The sequence below is a fragment of the Malania oleifera genome, chromosome 13 (assembly GCF_029873635.1).
Source record: "Malania oleifera isolate guangnan ecotype guangnan chromosome 13, ASM2987363v1, whole genome shotgun sequence".
NCBI classification, from domain to species: Eukaryota; Viridiplantae; Streptophyta; class Magnoliopsida; order Santalales; family Ximeniaceae; genus Malania; species Malania oleifera.
The window spans coordinates 76,338,757-76,366,079 of NC_080429.1; the positions used below are offsets into that span (position 1 = coordinate 76,338,757).

Here is a 27,323-nt window from a genome sequence, read left to right on the forward strand (position 1 = left end):
TTCAAATTGTTAAAGAAATATATAAATATGTATATCATGCATATATGTGTACTCATTGACCTTTAAGAAGCTATAGTGTGTGTTAGTATTTTATTTTCTAAATATGAAAATAAAATAAAATAGAATCTGTTATGTGGTGTTGAAGATCTACAAATTGAAAGCACACGACTATGAATATTGTGCATTAATTTGACTAAGATTTCAATAGTATTTAAAAAATAGAGATTAATTTGAGATTAATGTTGTTATTAAAACATTATATTGACAATATATGAATAAAAATAGCAAGATACTCTCGCAGCACTACGTCTCCCTTGACCTGTTACTTCGAACCTGCAAGCATGGCGGGTTTTATCCCTCTATTTTCTCATGAACCCTACTACCTGATACCTTCACCCACCGATACCCTGACCAAAAAATTGCACCAAAGCACCGATAAAACAACAATAACTGAGTCCTTTTCTTTCATCTTTTGCCAGAAAACCTATGTCTACTGTTAAACTTTCTAAGAAGACACTCAATTTCCCTTCTAGAAATCATCCTTGGCCTTCAGAGAGCGATCAGTTCCTTAAAGTGGTTAAGTACAGCGTATCTTTCAGTCTACTTGTCAACCATTTATGGCCTTCGAAAGACACTTGATTAAATCTATAACTTTTGTTAGAATACCACTTCACCTTAAAGCTTAAGCTGTTAGGTTGTGGGCCAACAATGCATACGAGGCATTAACACTCGCCTGCATGTGCAGCCCAATAGCATGTGGAGGGATAAACACACAATAGATAACACCCATTATAGGAGTGTGTCTCCGCATTGGAGCTTGTTTCTCTGGAAAATATGCTTTCGTGACTCTGGATCACCAGAGTGTTTCACGATTCTGCTTCTGCGGTTGCTCCTTTCTTGTGTTGTTGAGACGAACAAGACTCTGTCCATATAAAAGTGTGGGGGATATCAGCTGCTCCATAGGTAAGAAGCTTTTTGGGTGGGGAGGACATTCCTCAGTTAGGGTTGAACTTAAGACCTGATAAGCAAATCGCCTTGAGCCTTTGGTCTTCCAGATTTCGGAGTTTTCTGGGAGAAATTTTTCCCATATTCTACTTAAAAAAGAGGAATTCCTCTGGATCATAAAATGTTTGGGGGGGTGTTCTGCAAAGGAAATCGAGGAGTAGATGAGCTCAATTGAGGAGGCTTATATCTTAAAGAGAAGGCACTTGGGCCTTGATCAAACTGCTATCTAACAATATGGGGAGTTTACTTCACTTAGAAAATGGGATTGTAGGAGGAACGCGCAACATTCTCTGTGTTCCTGAGAGTATGAACAATGAAGGTTGGAGAAGTTTTTTTTATTTTTATTTTTTATATTGATAATGAAAGAAGAATTCATTAATAGAATAAGAATATACATTTAGGAGAGTAATCTCCTTAACAAAGTCTGGAAAATCTAGATAAAACACAAAAGAACAACCTACAGACGGAAGAACAAAACAGAAAGACCATCATGAACTAACACTCCAACAAATAATGCCAATCGCGTGGAATATCAGAAAAGTTCACCCCCTTAAAATATCTTGCTTTCACACACCAAAGAGAAGCCAAATAATGTATCCTTTCCCAAATCGGCACCTCACCTGACATTTTCCCTGGGAAAAATGCGCACATTATGCTCCATCCACAACCCCCAAAAAACTGCAAAAAAGCACATTTCCAAAGTGCTGCCCTTTTTCCTGCCAAATCCAGCAAATTTCACTGCCAAAAAATTCCTCCATTGTCTTAGAACTCACCAACTCACCCAACATACACTTAAAATACCAAATAGCTTACTCCAAACACTCCAAGCATAGTCACAATGAATGAAAAAATGCGATGATGATTTTGAATAATTAAAGTAGAGAATACATATATGGAGATATAGCCTTCAAAGGTCTCCTAACCTACAGCAAGTATTGGTATTAATTCTATCAAGTGCCTTAATTTTAAAGGGGACTTTGGCCTTCCAGATGGAACTATAGAGTGGGAAAATTTTTTTTGGCCTATTCAAAAAATCTCAAAAAGATTTACATGAAGAAACCTCCAAGGATCCAGAGACCAAGACCACCTATCCTCTTCTAAATAAAAATGACAGTTATTCAACAAGACTAGCAAAGAGGATAGCTCTCCCATTTCCCTATGATCTGCAGTAGTGAAAATCCCTAAGAAGGCAAAGGTCCACCTGAATCAACAACAAAAGAAGAAATGGACTCATCCTGCCCTTAGCTTAGGCGAAAAAGGCATGGTAAAGAGGTGGACAAAAACTACATTCCCCAGCCAAGGATCTTCCCAATATCGGATGTTACTACCTTTATCCACCAGGAATTTAATATGGGGAATGAAGAGGGAATAACTCTGAGAGATAGCTTTCCACCAACTCTCAAAAGAACATCTAAATCTCAAATTAGTATCCTACCCTTTCTCATCTAATCCATACTTTTAACAACCAAATGCCACAAAGAGGAAGTCTCTAGCGGAAACTGCCAAAGCCATTTAGACAAAAGAGTTTTTTTTTTTTAGACACCAAATTTCCTATACCCAAGCCACCCTCTTGTTTAGACCTACCTACCAGTCTCCAACTCACCAGATGATCCATACTACTGCCTACCCCTGGCGGCAAAAACTCCCTCATTACCTTCTCAATCTTATTAGCAACCCTTGCTAGAATCTTAAAAATCGAAAGGAAATATAAAGGGATACTAGAAAGGCAGGCTTGAATAAGAGTAATTCTACCACCAAGAGAAAAAAGAGCACCTTTTCCACCTACCCAATCTCGTAGAAACCCTTTCCACAGCAGGATTCCAAAAACTAGCAGACCTAGGGATTCCAAAAACTAGCAGACCTAGGGTTACGCCCCAAAGGAACCCCAAGATTGGACAGCTGCCAATCCAAAACACTACACCCTACCTCTATAGATAGCTCCCTAACATTCTCAATAGCTATATTGATAGCCATGATACTGCTCTTACCCATATTAATCTTAAGCTCAGAAACCTTCTCAAAAATGTGAAGGAGACTGAAAATATTCTTAATGGAGGGTTTATGTATCATTAGCAAACTGAGGGTGCGAAACCTTGATCCTCTCTCTACCCACTTCCAAGCCTTTCACTAGACCTCTACCCATTTCCCTTTCCACTATCTTACTTAAAGAATCAGCCACTTAAACAAACAAAATGGGGAAAGAGGGTCTCCTTGCCTAATCTCTCTTGAGCCTTAAGCCAAGATTTAGACTCACCATTTATTAATATTGAGTAGTTCACATTAAGCAAACGACTTCTAATCCAATACTACCATCTCTCTCCAAACCCCTTCCTCACAAAGATCTTATTATAGAACTCCTAATTCAATCTATCATAAGCTTTCTAAAAATGCAATTTAAAGATGTTACCCTTCTTCTACCTCCGAATATCCTCCACAACCTCTTTAGCAGCCAAAATGGCAATCACAATTTTCCTACCGCACCATAAAAGCATTCTGAGCCTTAGAAATAGTCCTATCAGGCACCTTAGTTACCCTATTAGCTAACACTTTAGTGTGCTGATTCGATAGTCTTGTGCCCCATTTCAACTCCATCGCCATCTTCTCGCATTTTATTTGAAGATTTACTGCAACTTTCATCTGAACATAACAAGGATATTGCAATTAGATGTTCAAATTGTGAATTCTTGAACCTAATAAGACACAAGGAGCTGGTGATGGAGTAGAAATGGGGCACGAGACTATCGGAGAAGCTCACCTTCGTAGAAGTCACCTATGACGTACCAGTAAAGGGGAGGAGCAATTTGGTCAAGAAAGGATTTTTAACTTCCCTAATTAGTCTAGATTTAAAGTTTCTTCAAAATACAATACTGGGCTTGAGAGTGTGAAATTTGGGTTTGATATCAGTGTGCTTCTTAAAATAGCCACTAAATGGGTCATCATAGGGAAAGGGGGAAGCGGGCCAAGCCTTGTCCATGAGGTTGTCGGGCCTTCCACGGAAGAAAAGAAAATAGATTTGGTTACCTAGACCCTAGAGAAACTGAAGACAATAGTGATAATGTTACTAAGGGTTGAATTATGGTTGAAACTAAAGCATCTCTTACAGAAGTTAGTCTAGAGGTAGGTGGTTCTTGCGAGAATAATTAGGAGATTTTAACCTTAAAGGATAAGATTGAGCTTCTTAAAGACCCTACTTTGGAGTTAGGGGGAGAAGGGAGATACGGTTGAAGGGGATGCAGAGCTTTTAGATGGCAAACCTCTAGAGACAAATAGTTTTGATGAATAGGTAATTAATTTTGCTTATTAAAAAACAGAAAAATCGATTCTTCTTCGCTGCAATCGTTCTTCCATCCTTATCGTCACTATCACCTCAGATCCTAGCCCCAACTGGTACCTAGCACTCTGCGATTGTCCTCCTAGCTTTTAGATGTCGTGAAACTAACGAAAATTGATTTCTTGCAAGCCAGTGACTTGAAGTTCCATTTTCGTCAATTAGAGGGGTTGCTCTTTGCGACCCTGCATCATCTTCTTATCTTGACCCCTTCCAAAGATATTCCAATACTGAACCCTTGTGTATCATTGTAGCAAGTCCTCCTTGGCTGTTAGAATCAAACTGGAGCAATGAACCTCAGCGACTCCAATGTTCTCGTCTCATTGACTCTCACTTGATTGAGACTACTTTGAACTAGATTCTTTAGCATCAATTCTTTGTTTGCCCTTCAATAAGTGACTTTGATTCGGTCGCAGCAAGGGTGTGTTCAACATTCAGTGTTAGAGATGGTCCTGCTTTCGATAGTGTTTATTTGGAATTCCTTAGGGTCAAATATGGTCCTGCAACCCCACCAGATTTCTTGCTAATCGTCAGCAGGGCTTCGTGAGCTTCCTACCTTCATTTTTGGAGGCTCTCGTACATCCTGCCTAGTGCTGGTTTGTTGTTTTTGTTTATTTGCTGTACGTGCTGCTTTGGTAACTTTCTGGTTGTTTGTGCTCATACAGTGTTTGTTTTTCTGGCTGCCTAATCGCACATGGGTATGGGGAAGGCAAGGAGATAATAGGTCATGCTACTATAAAGATTAAGGGAAAAATTTTTAATGCTAATTGCTTGGAACAGTTCAACTTTCAGGCTGTCTGAATTTACAAGGAGATTCTTCTCTTATATCTTACTGAAAAAGGAGTTCTTATGGATCTTGAGATCCCTGGGGGTGATTTGTTTGGGTCCATTAGAAGTAGCAAATGGCCGAGTGAGGGGCACTCTTTTCTGTAAAGAGGGAGGTAGGATTCGTATAGAACTAAGGAGCAACGAGAGGAGTGGGTTTATCTGTATTGAGAAGCAGCCTCCTCGAGGTCGAAGGCAGGTACTCCGTGTCCTACAAGCAAATCAGAGTGAGGAATGGCACAATTTTTAGAAGCCTTGATGAAGCTGTCTATTGACTTTGAGGGATGCCACATTATGACATGTGTTGATTGTGGCTCCAAGAACATAGATCATCGGGAGCAGATCTTAGAGAAACAAAATTTTTTTTAGAGGCTCTTGGATAATCAGTTAGTTATCAAAGAGCACCCAATAAAGGGAAGAAGAATCAGACAACTTGGGAGTAATTTATCTCCTAATGATGGTAGTAGGGACTGCAAACCTAGGCATTTAAATAATGAGCTGAGAAGGGTTGTTTGCAGATGGATTGAAAATGGTAAAATTAATGTGGTTTTAGAACTCTAGGAGGAGGATTCGAGACCTTACGACTCTAAGAAAATAAGACTTAATGAAGCAGATATCCCTTCTAGTGGTCAGATGAGTAAGTTAGATGGATTAGAGTCGGGGGGGGGGGGGGGGGTTGGTGGGGTGGGATTTAGAAAGAGAGCGCGGGCAAAGATATCAAGGAAAATTGAGCTGAGAGATATTAAAGTTGTAGTGCTTGGAAGACTCGAAGTTGATGGAGGAGAATCTAAGGAATTCACTCCTTGATATCGATCCACAACTATTTTTCGATTCAGCCGGTGGGACATCAGAAAGGGAGCCAGAGATTCTTGAGAGTGGCGGATGGGGGTTGGGGTAGAGGAGGTATCCGATATGGAAGATGACTTGAGTAGCTTTTGTGAATTTGAGAAGGAATTGTTGGTGGATCAATTGAGAGCTGATTTAGCCTTGTATGAAGAGGACACCTTGGCTCAACTAATAGAGGAAAGCTCCAAAGAAGAGTGAGTGGAAGCTTTAGGACAAAGTGACAAACTTATACAAAGCACACAGCTGTAAGGAGAAGATTATATTCAATTGTTCCCTAAAGCTGCGCAAGGGGGTACTAATGATATTAAGCACAATTTATCCGAGATAGAAGAATTGATAGATAAGGGTTCTTTGTCCCCTGTCCTTTGGCCTAATTTTGATAAGATGGACTTTGTTCATATTCCTTCGGTGAAGAGAGGGGGGGGGGGGGTGGTATTGATGAAGAGGCAGCTTTTTCTATGGCTGGTCTAAACTTGTCCAAATTTGGAAAAGGTATTCTTCCCCTTCCTGTTCAATTCGTTATTTCTTTTGACACTTTATGCCACAGGGAGGGTTCTTTTGGGGATAACGCTTATGGTTCTGGCTTGGGGGGTAGCGAGAGAGACATTCCAATCCAAATCCAAAAAACCTCCTTTAGGATTTGGGTTTGAAATTAGTTAGCTCAATAGGGGATGAGGTGAAATTGTTAGCGAGTCCTAGAACTTTTGAGTGGAAAAAAAGGTGCAAAAAGAACTAAAGAATCTGGTTTCTTCCATTAACTATGAGGGAGGGAAGGGAGATAAACAAGTGAAATTATGAAAATCATTAGCTGGAATGTTAGAGGGCTGGGAGATTTTAGAAAAGGGGGCTAATAAAAGAAGTCCGTCTTTGATACTGCCTTGATATGATTTTGATTTAGGAGAGCAAACTTGAGAATGTTGATTAGGGGGTTGTTAGAGGGGTTTGGGAAGATTGCAATAAGGATTGGGCCTTCGTACCTTCTCGAGGGTCAACGGGTGGTATTTTGGTAAATGTGGGATACTCGCTTTATTGTTAAAGTGGATAGTCTAGTAGGTTTTTTCTCTCTTTTCGTTTTAGCTGATGTGAGAGGCAGGGTCATTAGTGGGTTTAGTCAATTTATGTTCCTTCTAGACCAACCCTTAGGAGCTTTTTTTGGGATGAGCTTGGTTATGTGTATAACTTTTGTGCACCTAATTGGATTGTGGGAGGTGCTTTTAATGTGGTGAGGTTTCCCCGAAGAATAAAGGATGTGATAAGAGTTACTGTTGCTATGCTGAATTTTGACTCCTTTATTAGGGAGTGTGGTTTGAGAGACCATCCTCTTGATAATGCTAATTTTACGTGGTCGGTGGGTGGGGCTAGAGCGATGGCGAGTGGGCTTGATAGATTCCTTTTCTGTATAAAGGAGGATGAGTTCCCTAATCTTTCTCAATCTATCTTACCTAGGCCCACTTCTAACAACTTTCCTATCTTGTTGGAATTGAGAAAGGTTGCCCGGGGACCTACTCCTTTTAGGTTTGAAATATGCGGCTGGATCACAATTCCTTTTAGCCTTTTTTCAAGAATTCTTGGAATGAGGATGTGGAGAGGGGTTGGGAAGGCTTTAAGATTCATGAAAAAACTTAAAAGGTTAAAAGAGAAGTTGAAAGAATGGAACAGGGAGGTGTTTTGGAGACTCAAGGATTAGAAATGCTAGTTTATTAGGAGAGTTGGTGAGTTAGATAGGAAGGAAGAAGATAATACTCTATTGGGGGAGGAAGAGATGAAAAAAGTATCTTCGAAGAATGAATTGGAAGAGGTGATTTTCAAGAAAATGAGAAGTTGGTGGTAGAAGACGAAGTTTAAATGGATTAGAGATGGTGATTGTAATTCTTGATTTTTTTTCATAGGATAGTGATGGGGAAAATGAGGAAGAACTTGATTAGGGAGTTGGAAGTGGGTATGGGGGTCATTATAACCGATCGGAGTCAAATTGTTGTTGCAATCGCTGAGTTTTATTCTAATTTGTATTATGAGGAGGATGTTAGCAGACCTCTAATTGAAGGATTAGATGGGACCCTTTATCTAGCGAGGAGATGGGTTGGTTGGAGAATGGAGAGACCTTTTGAGGAAGAGAAAGTGAGGGCCATGGTTTTAATATGGCTTTTTTCCAAGATTGTTTGAAGGTGGTTAAGGATGATTTGCTTAAAGTCTTTAATGAATTTTACAGGAATGGGATTTTAAGCAAGAGTCTCAATTTCACTTTCATTACTCTCGTGCTGAAGAAGAATAAATCTATTAAGATTTCAGAATGTAGACCTATTAACTTAGTTTCTAGTTTTAATAGAATAATCACTATAGTGTTAGCTAATAGGTTGAGTATGGTGCTTGATAGGACTATTTCTAAGGTTCAGAGTGCATTTGTGAGGGGTAAAAGCAAATTGTGGATGCCATCATGGTTGCTAATGAGGTTGTGGAGGATATTCGGAGAAAGAAGAAGAAGGGTATGTAGTAGGTATACTAATGTCATTAAGGATACGTATGATGGAGTAATGACCAGTGTAAGGACTATAGATGGAGAAACTAGAGAATTGGCAATCACCATAGGTGTACATCAAGGATCTGCTTTGAGTCCTTATCCTTTTGCTTTAATGATAGACCAATTGACTAAGAGTGTTCAAAAGGAGGTTCCATGGTGTATGTTGTTTGCAAATGATATTGTATTAATTGATGAAACTAGGGATGGAGTAGATGCTGAGTTAGAATTATGGAGAGAAGTTTTGGAATCTAGAGGCTTTAGGATAAGCAGAAATAAGACAAAATATATGAAATGTAATTTTAGTATTGATAGGAGGAATATTGGAGACAAAGTTAAACTTGATGATGAAGAAATAAATAGCACTTGTAGATTTCGATACCTTGGATCTATTATGCAAGCTGAAGGAGAAATTGAAGATGATGTAATGCATAGAGTTAAAGCAGGTTGGGTAAAATGGAGAAGTGCGTCAAGTGTGCTCTGTGATCATAGGATACCCTTAAAATTAAATGGAAGTTTTGTAGGACAGCTATAAGATCAGCTATGCTATATGGATCGTAATGTTGGGCGACGAAGAAACATAATATCCAAAAAGTAAAAGTTGCCAAGATGAGAATGCTTAGATGGATGAATGGTATAACATCGAAAGATAAATTAAGGAATGAACATATTCGCAGTAAGTTAGGTGTAGCTCCTATAGAAGATAAGATAAGGGAGGGACGACTTAGATGGTATGGACACTTGCAACGTAGGCCACATAGTGCACCAATGAGAAAAAGTGAGTTAGTTATTGTGGGGGGCAGCAGAAGGGGTAGGGGTAGACCTAAAATAACTTAGGAGGAGATAGTGAGTAGGGATTTAATATCCTTGAATTTGTCAAAAGAAATGGTTCATGATCGCATAAATTGGCGGAAAGGATTCATATAGCCGACCCCACCTAGTGGGAATTAGGGCGTGGTTTTGTTTTTTGTGTTGTTGTTTTTATGATAGAGTGAATTGGGAATTTTTAGATAAGGTCTTCGTGAGGAAGAGGTTTGGTGAGAGCAAGGTCTTAAATTTCGATTTCGACTCAAATTTCGAAACTACAAAAGTACGGAAATTTTGAATGATACATCTACGTTGTGTATGAGGCTCAAAAGTTGTAATATAGTACGTGTATCAAACATATTTGTAAGATAATGTACATTAAACATATTTAGTTAATACAAATGGAATTCATAAATTATTTAAATATTATTTATTATACAAATAATTATAATTTAGACATGAATGGTTAAGTAAAATGTTGTTGTAAGTTTATTTTTTCATATAATTTCAAAAGTACGTGTAATAATCTTTTGTTTCGATAAAAATAAATAAATTAAATTAAGAGAGAAATTTCATTTTACTTCCAAATCTCTCATTTGAATTTTGAGGAAATTTCATTGTGTAGTTAAAATTTTGACATGTTTTGCTAAAATTTTGAGATTTCGATAAATTTTGGATGATTTATTGAGATTTCGACGGAAATTATGCATGGCAGAAATCGATTGCCATTTCGATTTCGAGGGTGACGGAAACTGGAAATTTCCTTGGAAATTTCGACAATTTTGTGTAAATTTAAGACCATGGGCGAGAGATGGCGGTGTTGGATTAGAGGATGTTTGCATAATGTGAGCTACTCGGTATTAGTAAATGGTGAGTCTAAATCTTTTTTTAATGCTACGAGAGAGATTAGGCAAGGTGACACTCTTTCCCCGTTTTTGTTTGTTTTAGTGGCTGATTTTTTGAGTAGGATGGTGGATAGGGTAGTGGATAGAGGTTTAGTGAAAGGCTTGGACGTGGGGAGAGTGGGGTCAAGGCTTTGCACCTTCAGTTGTAGATGATAATATCTTTTTTCTAGAGGACCATAAACCATCGTGTAAGAATATTATGGGTCTCTTTCACGTTTTTGAGAAGGTTTATGGTCTTAAGATTAATATGGATAAGAGCAGTATTGCGGCTATCAATATGTTTGTTGGGAATGTTAGGGAGCTATTTGTGGAGGTGGGGTGTAGTGTTTTGGAATGGCTTCTGTCCTATCTTTGGGTTCCTTTGGGGGGTAACCCTAGATCTGCTAGCTTTTTGGATCCTGTTGTGGAAAGGATTTCTAAAAGATTGGATGGGTGGGAAGGTGCTCTTTTTTCTCTTAGTCGTAGTCTGGTTGAATTATTCTTATCCAAGCCTATCTTTCTAGTATCCCTTTTATTTTTCTTTCAATTTTCAAGATTTCGGCTGGGGTTGCTAATAAGATTGAGAAGATAATGAGGGGTTTCTTGTGGTTGAAGGTAGGGGAGAGTAGGGATCATTTTGTTAGTTGAAGGGTGGTGGGTATGACTAAACAGAAGTGTGGTTTGGGTATTGGAAATCTAGTGTCTAAAAACATAATCCTTTTGGCTAAATGGCTTTGGCGGTTTCACCTTGAAAATTTCTCCTTGTGGCGTTTGGTTGTTAAAAGTAAGTATGGATTAGATGAGAATGTTAGGGAGCTAATGAGAATGTTAGGGAGCTATCGTGGTTATCAATATAGCTATTGAGAATGTTACGGAGCTATCTGTGGAGGTGGGGTGTAGTGTTTTGGATTGGCTGCTGTCCTATCTTGAAGTTCCTTTGGGGCGTAACCCTAGGCCTCCTAGTTTTTGGGATCTTGTTGTGGAAAGGGTTTCTACGAGATTCGATGGGTGGAAAAGGTGCTTTTTTTCTTTTGGTGGTAGAATTACTCTTATCCAAGCCTGCTTTCTAGTATCCCTTTATATTTCCTTTCGATTTTTAAGATTCTGGCAGAGGTTGCTAATAAGATTGAGAAGATAATGAGGGACTTTTTGTGGCTGGGGTTAGGCAGTAGTACGGATCATCTGGTGAGTTGGCGACTGGTAGTTAGGTCTAAACAAGTGAGGTTTGGGTATAGGTAATTTGGTGTCTAAAAAAAACACAACCCTTTTGGCTAAATGGCTCTGGTGGTTTCCGCTAGAGAATTCCTCTTTGTGGAATTTGGTTGTTAAAAGTAAGTATGGATTAGATGAGAACGGGTGGGATACTACTTTGAGATTTAGATGTGCTTCTGAGAGTTGGTGGAAAGCTATCTCTCAGAATTATTCCCTCTTCATTCCCTATATTAAATTCCTGGTGAGTAGAGGTAGTAATATCCAGTCTTGCAAAGATCCTTGGTTGGGGAATGTAGTTTTGTCTCCCTCTTTTCCACGCCTTTTTCGCCTAAGCTCGGGGCAGGATGAGTCCATTTCTTCTTTTGTTGTTGATCTAGGTGGTCCTTTGCCTTCTTGGGATTTCCATTCTGTAGATTGTTAAATGATAGGGAGATGGGAGAGCTATCTTCTTTGCTAATCTTGTTGAATAACTGTTGTTTTTCTTTTGAGTAGGATAGGCAGTCTTGGTCACTGGATCCTTTGGGGGTTTATTCTTGCAAATATTTTTGTGATTTTTTGAATAGGTCAAAATTTTCTTTTCCTCTCTATACTTACATTTGGAAGGCCTAAGTCCCCTTTAAAATTAAGGCTTTTATTTGGTTGGTTGTGCTTGAGAGAATTAATACCAATACATTGCTGCAGGTTAGGAGACATTTGAAGGCTATATCTCCAGACATATGAGCTTTAATTGTCAGAATCATCATCACATTTGTTCATTCATTGTGACTATGCTTGGAGTGTTCAGAATAAGTTATTTGGTATTTTAGGCCAACGTGGGTGAGTTCTAAGACAGTGGAGGATTTTTTGGCAGTGTCTTTTGCTGGATTTGGCAGGAAAAAGGCAAGGGGAGTGCTTTGGGAATGTGTGTGTGTGTTTTTTTTTTTTTTTTTTTAAAGTATTTTTGGGGTTGTGGATGGAGAGTAATTCATGCATTTTTCTAGGGAAGAAGTTGGCTCACTTGCTGGTTTGGAAAAAGATACATTGTTTGGCTTCTCTTTAGTGCATGGGACTAGGGAATTTTAAAGGGTTGAGCTTTTTAGATATTCTGCACGATTGTCATTGTGTTGGAGTGTGTGTTTGTGATAGTTTTTTCTCTTTTGTTTTTTAGTCTATAGGTTATTCCTTTGTATTTTTTATCTGGATTTTCTAGACTTTGTTTAGGAGATGTCTTATTCTGCTAGCTGTATATTCTTATTCTATTAATGAATTCTTCTTTTTAATTATAAAAAAAAAATTCTGCTTTGCAAGAAGAGAGCAGTACCTTTTTTGGAACTGATCCAAGTTGCAGAAAAGGGCCATATTCTGTTGATTATGAAAGAACACGAGTGGACGAGTTTAGTGAGGATGAGGGGTGCTTAGATGCAGACGACTACCTAAGCAGTTTTTGTGATTCTGATTCTGGCTTGCTAGTTGCTCAGTTGAGAAGTGAGATAGAGATGTGAGGAGAAGCCAATTGGGAAGTACTTGTTGGAGATCTTTGTTTTAATGAAAGAGAGGAAGAGATAATTTGGAGTAAGAAATCACGACAAATACATCAGCTTATAGAAGAAGAGAGTTCTTTATTGTCCTCTAATATCGCACAAGGCTGTTCTGTTAAGCACAAGTCAGATCAAAGTACACCTTTGATTTACCCTTGTTCTTGAGCTTATTTTTGGTGGACGTCCTTGTTAGTCCTCAAGATGTCAGGAGGGGTAACGATGTAGAGACAACTCTAGTGGGCATTCTGAATTCTTCAGAACCTGGAGAAGGGTATTCTTCCTTTTCCTGTTTGGTCTTTTTATCCTTTTGATTCTTTATGTCACCATTAGATTACCACTTTACCTAAAAGCTTAAATTGTTAGGTTGTGGGTCAACAATGTATATCAAGCTTTAACACTCCCACACGTGCAGCCTGACAGCACATGGAGAGATAAAGAAACGAAAATATCACCCATTATACCGAATACAATAATTTTTTAAATACCACGCGATAAACACGAGCAACAAGAATAGAACCCTGGACCTCCTGGTAACCAGCTCTGATACTATGTTAGATTACAAGTTTACCGAAAAGCTTAAGTTGTTAGGTTGTGGGCCAACAATGTATATCAAGCTTTAACAGCCACAATGAGGGAACTGAAGGGGGAGTGCCTTTGGTGTTGGCCTAGGGGCTAGTGTAGGGGCTATAGACTATAGAGACCCAAACAAACTCTAAAATTATATGGGTTTGAAATTAGTAAGTCTGTCTGGAGTTGAGGTTAAATTGTGGATCAGTCCAAAAACTTATGTGAGGGAAAAAAAAGAAGGTGCAAAAAGAATAAAAGAATTTGGTTTCTTCCATCAACTATGGGGGTAGAAAGGGTACCGGGAAAGGGGGTAAATGTGATAGATTATGAAGATTATTAGTTGGAATTTTAGGGATCTAGGGGATGTTAGGAAGAGGAGTTTGATTAGGGAGGTTCTACTAAGGGAGTTTGATTAGGGAGGTTCTACTAAGGAATTCCCTTGATATTGTCTTAATCTAGGTCCTAGGAGACTAAGCTTGAGTTAGTTGATCGGGAGGTAGTTAGAGGGATTTGGGAAGGGTGGTGTAAGGATTGGGTTTTGGCGGCTCTTGGGGATTAGTGGGCGGCATTCTCGTGTTGTCGAATAGTCGGTCTATTACCAGAGTGGATAGTTAGTGGGATTTTTCTCTCTTTCTGTCTTGCTAGAAATAAGGCATATGAGGTCAATGGTGGGTTTCCTCTTTTGTATGGTCCTTCTACGCCTTCTTTTAGGGGTTCTTTTTGCGATGATCTTTGTTTTGTTTTTGGCTTATGCTCGCCTAGGTGGTTTGTGTGTGATGATTTTACTGGAGTTAGGTTCCCTTGGGAAAAGGAGGGTGGTAGGTTTAGTGCTTCTACGTAGAAGTTTGATTTGGTTATTAAGGAATGTGGGTTGAGGGATCTTCCCTTGGGCAATGCTAATTTTACGCAGTCAATGGGTGGACCGAGGGAGGTGGCCATTAGAATTCATAGTTTCTTATTTTTCAACGAGTGGGAGGATGGATTTCTTAATCTTTCTCAAGTAGTTTTACCTAGATTGACCTCCGATCATTTTTCTATCTTATTAGAATCTAGGGAGGCACCTTGGGGTCCCATTCCTTTTAGATTCGAGAATATGTGGTTGGATCAGGGCTCCTTCTAGACCTTAGTTAGAGATTCTTGGAGTGAGGTTGTGGAAAGGGGTTGGGAGGGGTTTATATTTACAAAGAAATTGAAGAGGTTGAAAGAAAAACGAAAAAGTATGGAATAGGGTGTTGTTGGGGATGTTATGTTTAAAAAGTCTACTATTCTAGGAGACTTAGAAGAGATAGAAAGGTTCCTTTGAAAAACGAATTGGAAGAGCTGATCTTTAAGGAAATGAGAAGCTAGAGGTAGAAGATGAAGTTTAAATGGGCAAGCAATGGTGATTGTAATTCTAGATTTTTTTATAGGATAGACAGTGGAAAAATGAGAAGGAATTTGATAAGGGAGATGGAGGTGGATAGGGGGGTTACTATGTTGGATTTAAGAAAAATTGCCTCTGAGATCACTGGTTTTTATTATTATTTGTTTTTTGAGGATAAGAGTAGATTGATAGTGTAAGGATTGGAGTGAAATCCTTTGTCTGTTGATAGGATAGCTCAGTTCATAGACCTTTTGAGGAACAAGAAGTTAGGACTACAATTTTTGGGATGGAGAGGGATAAAGCTCCTGGTCCGGATGGCTCTAGTTTAGCTTTTTATGAAGATTGTTGGGTGGTAGTGAATTATGAAGGTTTCAATGAATTCATTGGAATGCGACTTTAAGTATGAGTATTAATTCTACTTTTATCACTTCGTGCCAAAGAAAAATAGGTCTATCAATATTTCTGATTGTAGACCAATTAGTCTTGTATCTAGTGTTTATAAAATAATCACTAAAGTACTAGCTAATAGGTTAAGTGTGGTGCTTGATAAGGCTATTTCTAAGGCCCAGTGTGCTTTTGTGGGGTAAAGACAGGTTGCGGATGCCATTCTAATTGTGAATGAAATAGTTGAGGATATTAGGAGGAGGAAGAAAAAGTGGTTCGTTTTTAAGTTAGATTTTGAAAAAGATTACGATAGAGTGAGTTGGAACTTGATGGATAAGATTTTTATGAGGAAGGGGTTTGGAGAGGGATGGCGTAGATGGATGAAAGGTTATATACCTAACGGGAACTTTTCAGTGATAGTGAATGGTGATCCTAAATTTTGGTTTTAGGGCCATAAGGGGATCCTCTTTCCCGTTTTCCTTTTTATTAGTGGCTGATGTATTAAGAAGGATGGTTGATAGGGTGGTGGACAGGTTAAGTGAAAGGTCTAGGAGTGGGCAGGAGGAGATTATGGTGTCACATGTTCAGTTTGCAGATGATACTATCTTTTTCCTAGAGGATCATAAGCCTTCTTTTTTAAATATATTGGGGCTTCTTCAAAATTTTAAAAGGTTATTGGGGCTTAAGATTAATATTGGGAAGAGTGGTATCGCGGCTATTAACGTGCCTGTAGAGAATGTTAGGGAATTGGCTTTGGAAGTAGTGTGGGCTGAGTTGCAATGGCCTGCCCTATCTAGGGGTTCCTTTTGGGGTAATCCTAGATTGATTAGATTTTGGGATCCGATGGTGGAGAGAGTTTTCAAGAGTTTAGATGGGTGGAAGGGGGCCCTTTTTTCTTTGGGAGGTAGTATTGCCCTAAGTCACGCTTGTCTTTATATTATCCCGTTTTATTTTCTTTCTATTTTCAAAATTCCAATGGGAACCGCTAGTAAGATTGAGAGAGTTATGAGAGATTTTCTCTGGTTAGGGATAGGGGGTTTTAGGGATCATTTGGTGAGATGGGAGGTGGTTTGTAGGACTAAGGGTGAGGTGGTTTGGGTCTTGGAAATTTGATGTCTAAGAACAAGACTCTATTGGCTAAATGGCTTTGGCGGTTCTTGCCAGAGGATTCTTCTTTGTGGCATAAAGTTATCAAAAGCAAGTTTGGACTTGATGGGAATGAGTGGGATACTAATTTGGGCTGAAGATGTTCTTTGTAAAGTCCATGGAAAGCTATTTCCCACATTTACCCTCTCTTTATTCCCCATAGGCCCATACTAAATTTGTTTTGGGTGAGGGCTATAATATCCATTCTTGGAAAGACCTTTGGTTGAGGAATGTTGTTTTTTCCACCTTTTTCCTTGCCTATTTCGATTGAGCTCAAGGCAAAATGATCCTGTTTCTTGTTTTAGGGTGTCTCGGGGTGGTCCTTAACCTTCTTGGGGTTTCACTTGAGGATATCTTTGAATGATAGGGGAAAAATTTGAGTTATCTTCTTTTTTGGTCATGTTGAATAATTGTAGGCTATCTTCGGAGGATGATAGTTGATCCTGGTTGTTGGATCCTTTGGGGGTTTATTCTTGTAAATCTTTATATGAATTCTTGGTTGGCACCAATTTCTCCTTGCCACTCTACAAAGTTATTTGGAAGGTCAAAATCCTCCCTAAAATCAAAGCGTTTCTTTGGTTTGTTGTGCTTAATAGGATAAATACTAATAAATTGCTGCAGATTAAGAGACCTTTAAAGGCTCTTTCTCCAGATATATGCATGCTTTGTTTTGATTTTTAAGAATCTGTTTTGCATCTTTTCTTGCATTGCAATTTTGCATGGACAGTTTGGAACAAGCTATTTGATTATTTTGGAGAAAGCAGGGTTTGTCCAAGGACAGTGGAGGAGTTTTTGGCAATATCTTTTGTTGGGTTTGGTAGGAAGAAGGAAGGAATTGCATTATGGAATTGTGCTTTATTTGCATTGTTTTGGTGTTTGTGGAAGGAATGTAATTTGCATATATTTTTTAGGGAAAAAGTTACCATTTTTGCTGGTGTGGGAAAAGGTTCATTTTATGGCTTTTTTATGCTGTATGGGCAATGGAAATTTCAAGGCTACGTGTTTTCAGATGTTCAGCCTGATTGGCATTCTCTTCTTAGAGCTTGCTGATTTTCTTTTGCTTCCTTTCACATTTTGTGTTTTTTTGTTTTTGTTTTTTCCTGGTGGCTCTCAGATTTCGTTAAGGAGATGTCTTCCCTCTTGATTGCACATTCTTTCTCTATCTAATGAATTTCTTTTTCTATAAAACAATGAATAAAAATAGCTAAATTATAACATACCTGATTGATATTAAAATTATAAGTATAATTTAATTAATATAAATTTCAAAGCTGTTAAATTACTGTGGGCACCGTTTTCAAAATTCAACCTTTTAACTCATTGTGACATGATCCTAACATAAAAATTTACTTTATTGCTTAAAAATTGTCTGCCAAATAGAAGTAGTCTTTAATTACATATACATTTGATCATGATACAGATCTTTAAGATATTATATTTCTTTAAAAATATTTCAATGAAATGCGTAGAATTTATTTTTTTCTCCAGATTTTACATTTGAGATCCTCATTGGATATTATTATGATGTATATCTGAATTTTATTTTCCTAAATTAATTGTCACATTTAAGTTGCTGCACCACAAAGTGTGGGACTATTTTACTAGTGTATATTAAGCTTTAACACTGTCCTGTACGTGCTGCCTGATTGCATGTGGAGCGAGAAACAAATGATAAATAACACCCATTACTGGGAATTACATAATTTTTAACCATGACTAAATGCGGGCAAGAAGACCAGAACCCAAGACCTCCTAGCAGCCATTGCTCTGATATTACCACTTTACCAAAGAGCTTAAGGTGTTAGATTGTGGGCCAACAATGTATATCAAGCTTAACACCATCATTAGTGTATTTTATTGTCTACCATGATTACTGATCCTTTCTTGCTGCAGGGAACAATTGTTGCAGGATCAGTTAAGACAAGCTAAAGAAAGTGTTTCTAATATGCAGAAGTTACATGAACTTGCACAAAGTCAGTTATTTGAAGTTCGTGCTCAATCAGGTGATATGCTCATTCTGAATCTTAATATTATTTGATAATTTTATAACTTGAGCCTACCATGTTCTTCATGCCACACTCACTGTTTATTTCCGTATGTATCCCTCATTCTGAAATTCCTGACACATGGCTCATTTTTATATCCCAATTTCAGAGGAAGATGGAGCTGCAAAGCAGTCAGAGGTGAATCTTCTAATGGATGAAGTTGAACGGGCTCAAATGCGGCTCCTTAGTCTCGAGAGGGAGAAGGTGCTTCCCAAAATCTTAATTTTGATTTAGATAGCTATAGTTCATATCCTTTCTATTGATATGTTTTCCAGTACAAGGTTTATTTATTTACACACTTTCTCTTAATATTACATTATTTGATATTTCTTGTGCTTTTATGTTTTTATTGAAGTTGTTTTCACCTGTGATCATTCAATTTCTTGCCACCATTCTTCTTATGATATATATCAATGTTTTAAAAGGTGTAGGCGTAAGGCGAGGTGTTTTAACCCTCAAAAGACAAGGTGTAGGCCTTAAGGCGTTGGGGCGTAAGCCTTTTGAGAATTTGTTTTTAAAGTTAAAAATTTGTTAAATAAATTATATATATTTAAAACAAAGTAAAAATTAAGAAAATGACAAATATAATGTAAAAAAAGAGAAACTGGATGTACTTCACAAAATACTCGTTGGCCATTCAAAAATTGCTCTAACAATACATGACATTAATCATGACAAGAGATAGCTATACCATTACAAAGTTCAAACAATTTTCATGACTTAAGATACAAGTCCAGTAATTTTGGAAAGGTTGAGGTTCAAGAGTTTAAGAAATAAACTCATATTATGACATTCCTTTTGTACAAACATGTAGTTAAAAAATTTTCTATCCAATTCTAACTTGAGAATCACGCGCCCAAAATGCGTACGCCTCAACTAAAAAGGCGCAAAAGGCGTGCTTTTTGCAAAAATGCATAAGCCTCAGCATGTAATGCGTTAGCCTTTTTGGAATTTGGTATTTTAGATTGAGCCTCAAGGCGTTTTAAGCATGCTTGGCCTTGAGGCGAGCCTTGATTGAGCCTTTTTAAAACAATGATATATATTGGGTTGCTGGTTGTTTCAATACAAAATTGTCAGAATTACCTTAGATCAACTGCTTTTAGTTAATTCCTCAGGAAATAGAGGTAATAAAGACTCATAGTTAGGTTGCAGTTTGATTTCGAAGCTGTTCTCTTTTCCAGAAAGGAAGGAAAATGAGGTTGCTATAGCTGGGTATAAATTTCCATTTACTCAGTCAGCGCACCCCCCCCCCCCCCTTTTTTGATATAAAAAAGCTATGTTAGATAGAAAGAAAGGAAGATACAACGTGCGGGGACAAGGAGTCCACCAAATAAAACAAGAAAAAACCCCTAAGAAAAATAAAAAAAGGAAAATAAGAAAAACAAAAACTAAAAACACTAGTCAACTCCTTAACCAAGGAAACCCCTTTTCAACCCCTTTCCATCATAATTTAAGTATCTCTTCAATTTTTCTAATCCCCTTTTGTCCCTCAACTTTTGACTGTTGCCATCATCCATGTGCACTTCATTTCCTCCAAAATAGTCAACTTTAACCCCATTTTATCCAAAAGATCTTGTGCTTCTAGGTCTTTCTTAGGAACCTCCTCCAAGGGTGTAGGCAAACTCCATCCCTCCGCTGTAAATTGTTAACCGGATATCATTATCAAATATAGAAACTCCCTCAAGTGTTTCCAACAAGGGTGGAATCAACATAAGATAAATCTCCAATCTCTTCACAAGATTCTGAAACATACCCATATACCATATTATTCTCAAATCTCATCCAACAACAACCCCCACCACAATCATACTCACTAATATCATCACTTTCTGAATCTGAGAAGTCCCCACATTTCTTTTCCTCTTTTTCTTTACTTACCCCACAACTACACCCAGCCTCCTCCTTAGCATGTGAATCTTCCAATATGCTATGCTGTCCTTTAGAATCTCTCTTTAATAAATTTGTCACTAACTCACCAGATTTTTCTCTCTTATCTTCGAACAGCTTCCTCATTTCAGCACCCATACAAGCTGCTCTCCAACAAGCATAAACCTTGTTTCCCCCAAATTTATTATAATTAAGACAAAAATCATCATACTTCCTCCTCCCCCCCCCCCCCCCCCCCCCCAAAAAAAAAAGAAAGCAACTTATAATTTTTTTATTTTTTTCCACATTTCTTTCTAAACCCTCTTCTAAACTTGTCGCATTTTTTTCACCCCAATCTTTTTTCGGATCTTCTCTCCTGCTAATATGAGTTTGATTCAAAACTCGAGGCTCATATCTTGGAATCTGCCGACTGGGAATGTAAAGTACTATCAAAAGGTACAGTGTTCTCCTTTCCAATTTTTGGCTTCTGGGATCTAAGAACAGAATTTCGGACCTGCCTGTTTTTGGTTTCCAGCAGGGAAGTACCTGGATTAGCATTTATCCAAACCATAAGCTTGACTACCACCTTGGTCCATCTGCATGAAGCCCAATGAATCAGATCCTCCCTTTGAGCCCACTTCAGACTTTCCTAAAGATTGGGCTTGATCAAATAGTTGGCCCAAATTATTGAAAAAAAATATACCTTCTTTTTCTATTATTTGGGCCAGGTCTAGAACCAGAGAAATATTGGAGTAAGAGCGTCAATTCGACCTTCATTGCTTTGGTGCCTGAAAAGAGAAGATCTGTTAATATTGTTGATTTTAGACGTATTAATTTAAGTATCTAGTGTGTATAAGATTGCTGTTAAAGTGCTAACTATTAGGTTGAGTTCTATGCTTGATAATACTATTTCTAAGGCTCAAAGTGTGTTTGTGGGGCATAGGCAGATTGCACATGCTATTTGGTTGCTAATGAGGTAGCGGAGGACGTCCAAAGGAGCAAGGAGAAGGGAATTAAAATGGATTTTGAAAAAAGCTTATGATAGGGTTAGTTGGAATTTCTTGGATCATATTTTTGTTAGAAAGGGGTTTGGGAAGAGGTAGAGTTCTTGGATGAGGGGTTGCATGGCAAATGTTTTCTTTTTTGATATAGTGAATGGCGAACCTAAATCTTGGTTTAGTGTGTCAAGGGGTATAACATTAGGGGCTCTATTCTCCCATTTTGTTGGTGTTAATGGTTGATAGCATAATGGTTTATATGGCGGTGGACAAGGGGTTGGTGAAAGTTTTGGAAGTAGGGAGAAAGGGGGTGCTTGTTTCTCACCTCCAGCTTGCCGATTGTACTCTGCTTTTCTTAGTTGATTTTATATATATATATACGTAGAATATTTTTTAGTTCTTCATATTTTTGAGTGGGTCTCTAGGCTTTGTAAGAGTGGTATTGCTGCTATTAAGCTGAGATTCTGAGTGCTAGTAGATCTAGGGAGTTGGCCTCATTAGTGGGTTAAGAAAATTATGAGAAATCTTCTTTGGTCTGGAGCTGAGGGAAACAGAGATCATTTGGTTAGTTGGGAAGTGGCATGTAGGTCTAAAATGGAGAGGAGTTTGGGTCTTGGAAAGTTGGTGTTTAGAAACACTGCCCTTTCGGCTAAATGGCTTTGGCAGTTCTTCTTAGAGGACTTGTCTCTTTGGCATAGAGTTGTTAAAAGTAAGTTTGGATTGCATGTGAGTGGTTGGGATACTAATTTGGGATCTAGGTGTTCTTCGGGAAGTCTGTGGAGGTTTTTCTCTCCGAATTACCCCCTTTTCATTCCTCATGCTAAGTTAGTTCTAGGCGAGGATTCTTAGTTTAGTTTTGGGAAGATATTTGGGTGGGTAATGCTGCTTTGTCCATTTCTCTCCCTTATCCATATTGCTTGACTTAGGGCATTATGATGTTATTTCTTCTTTTTATCATTTTGGTCCTATGCCTTCATGGGATTTCGACTTCTGCAGATCTCTTAAGCATAGGGAGGTAAAGGAGCTTTCTTCTTTGTTGATGTTGTTGGGAAATATCTCTCTTTTGGAGTGGATAGTTGTTCTTGGTCTTTAGATTCTGTGGAATTTTTTTGTATATATATGACACACATTTTATCTTTTGATTAGTGCTAAGTTTTCCTTTCCAATCCATAAAATAATTTGGAATGCCATCTTAGGAGACCTCTTAACAATAGTAAGATGGTGGAGTTGTGTTCTTTGCTATCTTCATCGAGTGGAAGTAACCTTTCACCGGGGATGGATGTTCATTTTTGGTCCTTGGATCAGTCGGGAATGTATTCTTGCAAATCCTCTTTTGAATTCTTGATATGTTCTACCTCTTCATTTCCGTTCTGTCATAATATTTGGAAGGCCAAGGCTCCTCCAAAAATTAAGGCTTTTGCCTTTCATCTGGTTGGTTGTGCTTAATAAAATAAATAAAAATAACTGGCTGCAAATCAGGAGAACTTTGAAGGCTCAGAGACAGCCTCTCATCTCCTTTTGCACTATGATTTTTCTTGAAGGATTTGGAATAAGCTTTTTGTTATTTAGGGAGAGAGATGGGTATGTCTTACATCAGTGGAATACTTATTAGTCATTTCTTCGCAGGATTTGGTAGAAGGAAGGATAGGGCAGGTTTATGGAGGTGTGGCATATTTGCAGTTTTATGGGGTAATATGGATGGAGCGTAATGCATGGATATTCTCTGGGGAGAAATTAAATTGAGTGCTGGGTATGGGATAAAATTCAATACATGGCATTATTATGGTGCATTGGTTTTGGACTTTACAGTGGGAATAGTTTCGAGGAGATCAAAGAGGTTGGAGGAATGTGCTGCCTTGTTTATTTTTTCTCTTTTTGTAGTTTTTAGTTGTTTTTTCTGGTTTGTTCCTGATTTTTGTGGGAGATGTCTCATTCTCCCTCTTGTAAATTCTTCTCCTGTAAATGAAATTTTTTTTTTTTGATAGCAAAAGAAATATCATTAATGGAGAAAGAATTTACATTTAGGGAGAATAAGAAATCCCCCAAAAAAATCTGGAACAAACCAGAAAAAAACTAAAACAACAAAAATCAAGCCAACAAGTTCCTCCAGTTCCTGTATAAATCCTGAAAACTAACTTAAAATTCCAAACCCAACACACCATAAAGAAGTTAAAAACTGAGTCTTATCCCACACCAAATATGAATCAATTTCTTCCCAGAAAAAATCTGCGCATTACTTTCCAACGATAACCCCATAAACTGCTTACTTGCAACTGCCCTATCCTTCTTCCAGAGCCGACAAAAGAGATGACTTACAAGTCCTCCACTGAGCAGGGGCAAACCCAACTCTTCCATAATATGAAACAATTTATTCCAAATCCTCCATGCAAAGTCACAATGCAAAAAGAGATGGGAGGCTGTTGCAGAATTCCTATAACAGAGCAGCAAACATCTGGAGAGAGGGCCTTTAAAGATCTCCTAATTTGCTGCAAGTTATGAGCATTTATTTTGTTAAGCACAACCAACCAAGTTAACGCTTTAATTTTTGGGGGAACTTTTAACCTTCCAAATAGCAGTATAAAGAGGAATGGAAGAGTTTGAGTAGGTCAGAAATTCAAAGAATGGCTTACAAGATAATAACCCCCAATGATCCAGAAACCAAGAAGGAACATCCCTATCCAAGGATAATTTGCAATTGTTTAGTACGGACAATAATTAAGACTACTCCACCATCTCCCTATCATTTAGAGGTCTCCTGAAATGAAGATTCCAAGAGACTGGAAAGCTATTTATATTGTCCACAGAAAAAGAAATTACTCTGTTCAGCTCAGAGCACAATCTAAAAAGAAGAGGAAAAAAGTTGAAAAAGAAACGTTCCTGAGCCGTGGGTTTTTGAAAAAACGAATCAACCCCTCCCCACTTCAAATTTAGTGTGAGGGGTAAAAGTAGAGTACATCTGGGACATGGACCTCCACAGACTCCCAAAAGAACATTTTTTTTTTCATAATAAAAGGTGAATTCGTTAATAGAAAAAGAATATACAGCAAGGAGAATAAGATATCTCCTTAACAAAGTCTGAAAGTCCAGATAGAGAACACAAAAGAACAACCAACAAACTAAAGAACAAAATAGAGAAAAACCATCATGAACTAACAATCCAACACATAACGCCAATTGCGCTGAATATCAGAAAAGCTTACCCCCTTAAAATTCCCTTGTCCCACCCACCAAAGAGAAGCCAAATAATGTATCTTTTCCCAAACCAGCAACTGAGCCGACTTCTTCCCTTGAAAAATGCACGCATTATGCTCCATCCACAGCCCCCAAAAAACTGTGGAAAAAGCACGTTTCCAAAGCGCTGCCCTTTCCTTTTTCCTCCCAAATCCAGCAAAAGCCACTGCCAAAAAATGCTCATGGTATTTGAACTTGCCCACATTCTCCTAAAATAACAAATAACTTATTCCAAACACTCCAAGCATAGTCGCAATGAATGAACAAATTCAATGATAATTTTGAACAATTAAAGCAGAGAACATATGTCTGGAGATATAGCCTTCAAAGGGGAAGGCTACGAGTTGACTCTATGTCATAGGGAATTACCTTCTAAAGGGAAGCACCGCAACCATTTAGCTAAAAGAATGGTGTTTTTATACATCAAGTTACCAAGACCCAAACCCCCCTCTGCCCGGCTTACTAGGTCCGTACGACTGCTCACACCAAATCACAAAAAATCTCTCATAATTCTGTTAAGCTTACTAGCTATCCCCATTGGAATTCTAAAAATAGATAAAAAATACAGTGGAATGCCAGAAAGACAAGCCTGGTAAGCATAATTCTACCCCAAAAGAAGAAAGGGAAAGGGCTCCTTCCAAACGTCTAATTTCTTCATAATTCTCTCCATTATTGGATTCCAAAAATTTGCCCCTTTAGGATTCCCTCCCAACGAAACCCCTAAATAAGTGGAATAACCTACACCCCATGTCTGCAGCCCAATCACTAGTTCTCTCAATGGGTACATTGAGGGCTGCTATTCACTCGTCCCTATATTAATTTTAAGCCTAGAAACACTCTCAAAAACTTGAAGTACACCCAAAACTATTCTAAATGAAAGGTTACGATCATCAAGGAAGAAAATGGTATCATCAGCAAATTGAACCTCATTCCACACACCTAAACCTTTAACCAAACCTCTATCAACTGCCCTAGCCACCATCTTACTTAAGACATCAGCTGCAAAGATGAACAAGAAGGGAGATAATGTGTCTCCCTGTCTAATGCTTCTCGATGCAGTAAACCAAGATTTAGGTTCACCATTAACAATAACTGAAAACTGCATGAGACAAATGGCCCCTAACCCACCTACGCCAACACTCACCAAAACCCTTTTTCACGAAAACCTTATCCAGGAAATTCCAGCTCACTCCGTCATAAGCTTTCTCGAAATCTACTTTGAAAATGAACCCCCTCTTCTTATTCCTGCAAATGTACTCCACCACCTCATTTGCCACCAGAATAGCATCCACTATTCCACACACCCCCACCCCCCAAAAGAGAAAAAAAACACAAAAGCACTTTGGGCACTTGAAATAGTATCATTGAGCACCCCTGTTAGCTAGGACTTTAGTGATAATCTTGTACACAGTAGAGACAAGACTAATACCCAAGTCCTTAATCTTAGAAGATCTAGCTTTCTTAGGCACCAAGGCTATAAAATTTGAGTACTCTTGCTCAAAATCCCATTCCCCATAGAAGTTAATAAAAACTTTCATCAAATCAGCCTTAACAATCTCCCAACAGTCTTGTAAGAAAGCCATGTTAAACCCGTCCCGACCCACGCCTTATCTCCTTCCATCCCAAATTACCCGCTCACTTCCTCTGCATCAAATGGTCTATCTAACTAGTCAGCTGATCAATAGAGATATGATCCCAAACTAAACCCTCAATCATCTGTCTAGAATGAATTTCCTGCAAATACAAATTAAGAAAGAAATCAGTAATAATAGAAGCAATCAGACTGATCATTTGTACTCCTCCCATCCCCCGTCAGCTCCCTAATCAAAATTTTCCTCTTGTTACAGTTGACTAACCTATGGAAAAAAGAGGAGTTACAATCACAATCTTTCACCCACTTAAATTTAGTGTTTTGCCTCCGACTCCTCTTTTCCTGAAAAATCACCTCTTCCAACTCATTTTTAATGGACTCTTTTGGCCTCTCACTTTTAGACAACACTTCCTCCTTTCTATCCAAAGTCACCAACTCTCCTGATAGACTAGACTTTCTAAGGTCTAATGTCACCTAACTCCCCCTTATTCCAAACTTTCAATTTTTCCTTCGACCTTTTTAACTTCCTCATGAATCTAAAGCCTTCCCAACCTCTCTCCACTTCTTCTTCCCAAGAATTCCTAACCAAAGACTTAAAAGTTGCATGGTTCAGCCACATGTTCTCAAACCTGAAAGGGGTAGGACCCCACTACACCTTACTAGACTCCAACAAAATAGGGAAGTGATTGGAAGTAGTCTGTGAAGAGTGGTACGAGAGAGGTTAGGAAACTCATCCTCTCACTCACTACAGAACAAAAATCTATAATCCCCCTGCAGACCAAGTGAATGAAGCATTCCCCAAAGGGAGATCTCTCAACCCGCAATCCATAATCAATGAATCAAACTTGATCATACTTGTGGTGGTTCTACACCACCCCTCACCTCCGATGATTCACCTAGGGGAACGAAAGATAAAGAAAGCCAAAGATAGAGCAAAGATCTTCCCAAAAAGAGTTCCTTGAGGTAGGTCTAGAAGGTCCATAAACTGAAGAGACCCACCATTGCTCCTCCCTCTTACTTCAAATAAAATTGGCAGAGAAAAAAATCGTGTCAAAGTATCAACTTTTGAAATAGAGCATGAATCCCATAAGACAAGAATACCCATTGAAGTGCCTCACGAAGGCAAAAATTCCCAATCCCTACAATGCTCATCCCAAATAGTCTTCACTATGCCCTCATCTATCGTTTCCAAT

The 27,323-nt window shown here is 38.4% G+C and overlaps 1 protein-coding gene across 1 annotated transcript in view; it reads left to right on the plus strand.

The window, feature by feature from the left end:
• Positions 1-27,323, plus strand: part of LOC131146530 (protein CASP) — a 78,852-nt gene that overhangs the window by 11,758 nt on the left and 39,771 nt on the right. Inside the window, exons 6-7 of the mRNA XM_058096165.1 lie at positions 18,293-18,402; positions 18,554-18,648. Of these exons, the coding sequence (XP_057952148.1) occupies positions 18,293-18,402; positions 18,554-18,648 (205 nt within the window). The remainder of the gene's footprint in view (positions 1-18,292; positions 18,403-18,553; positions 18,649-27,323) is intronic.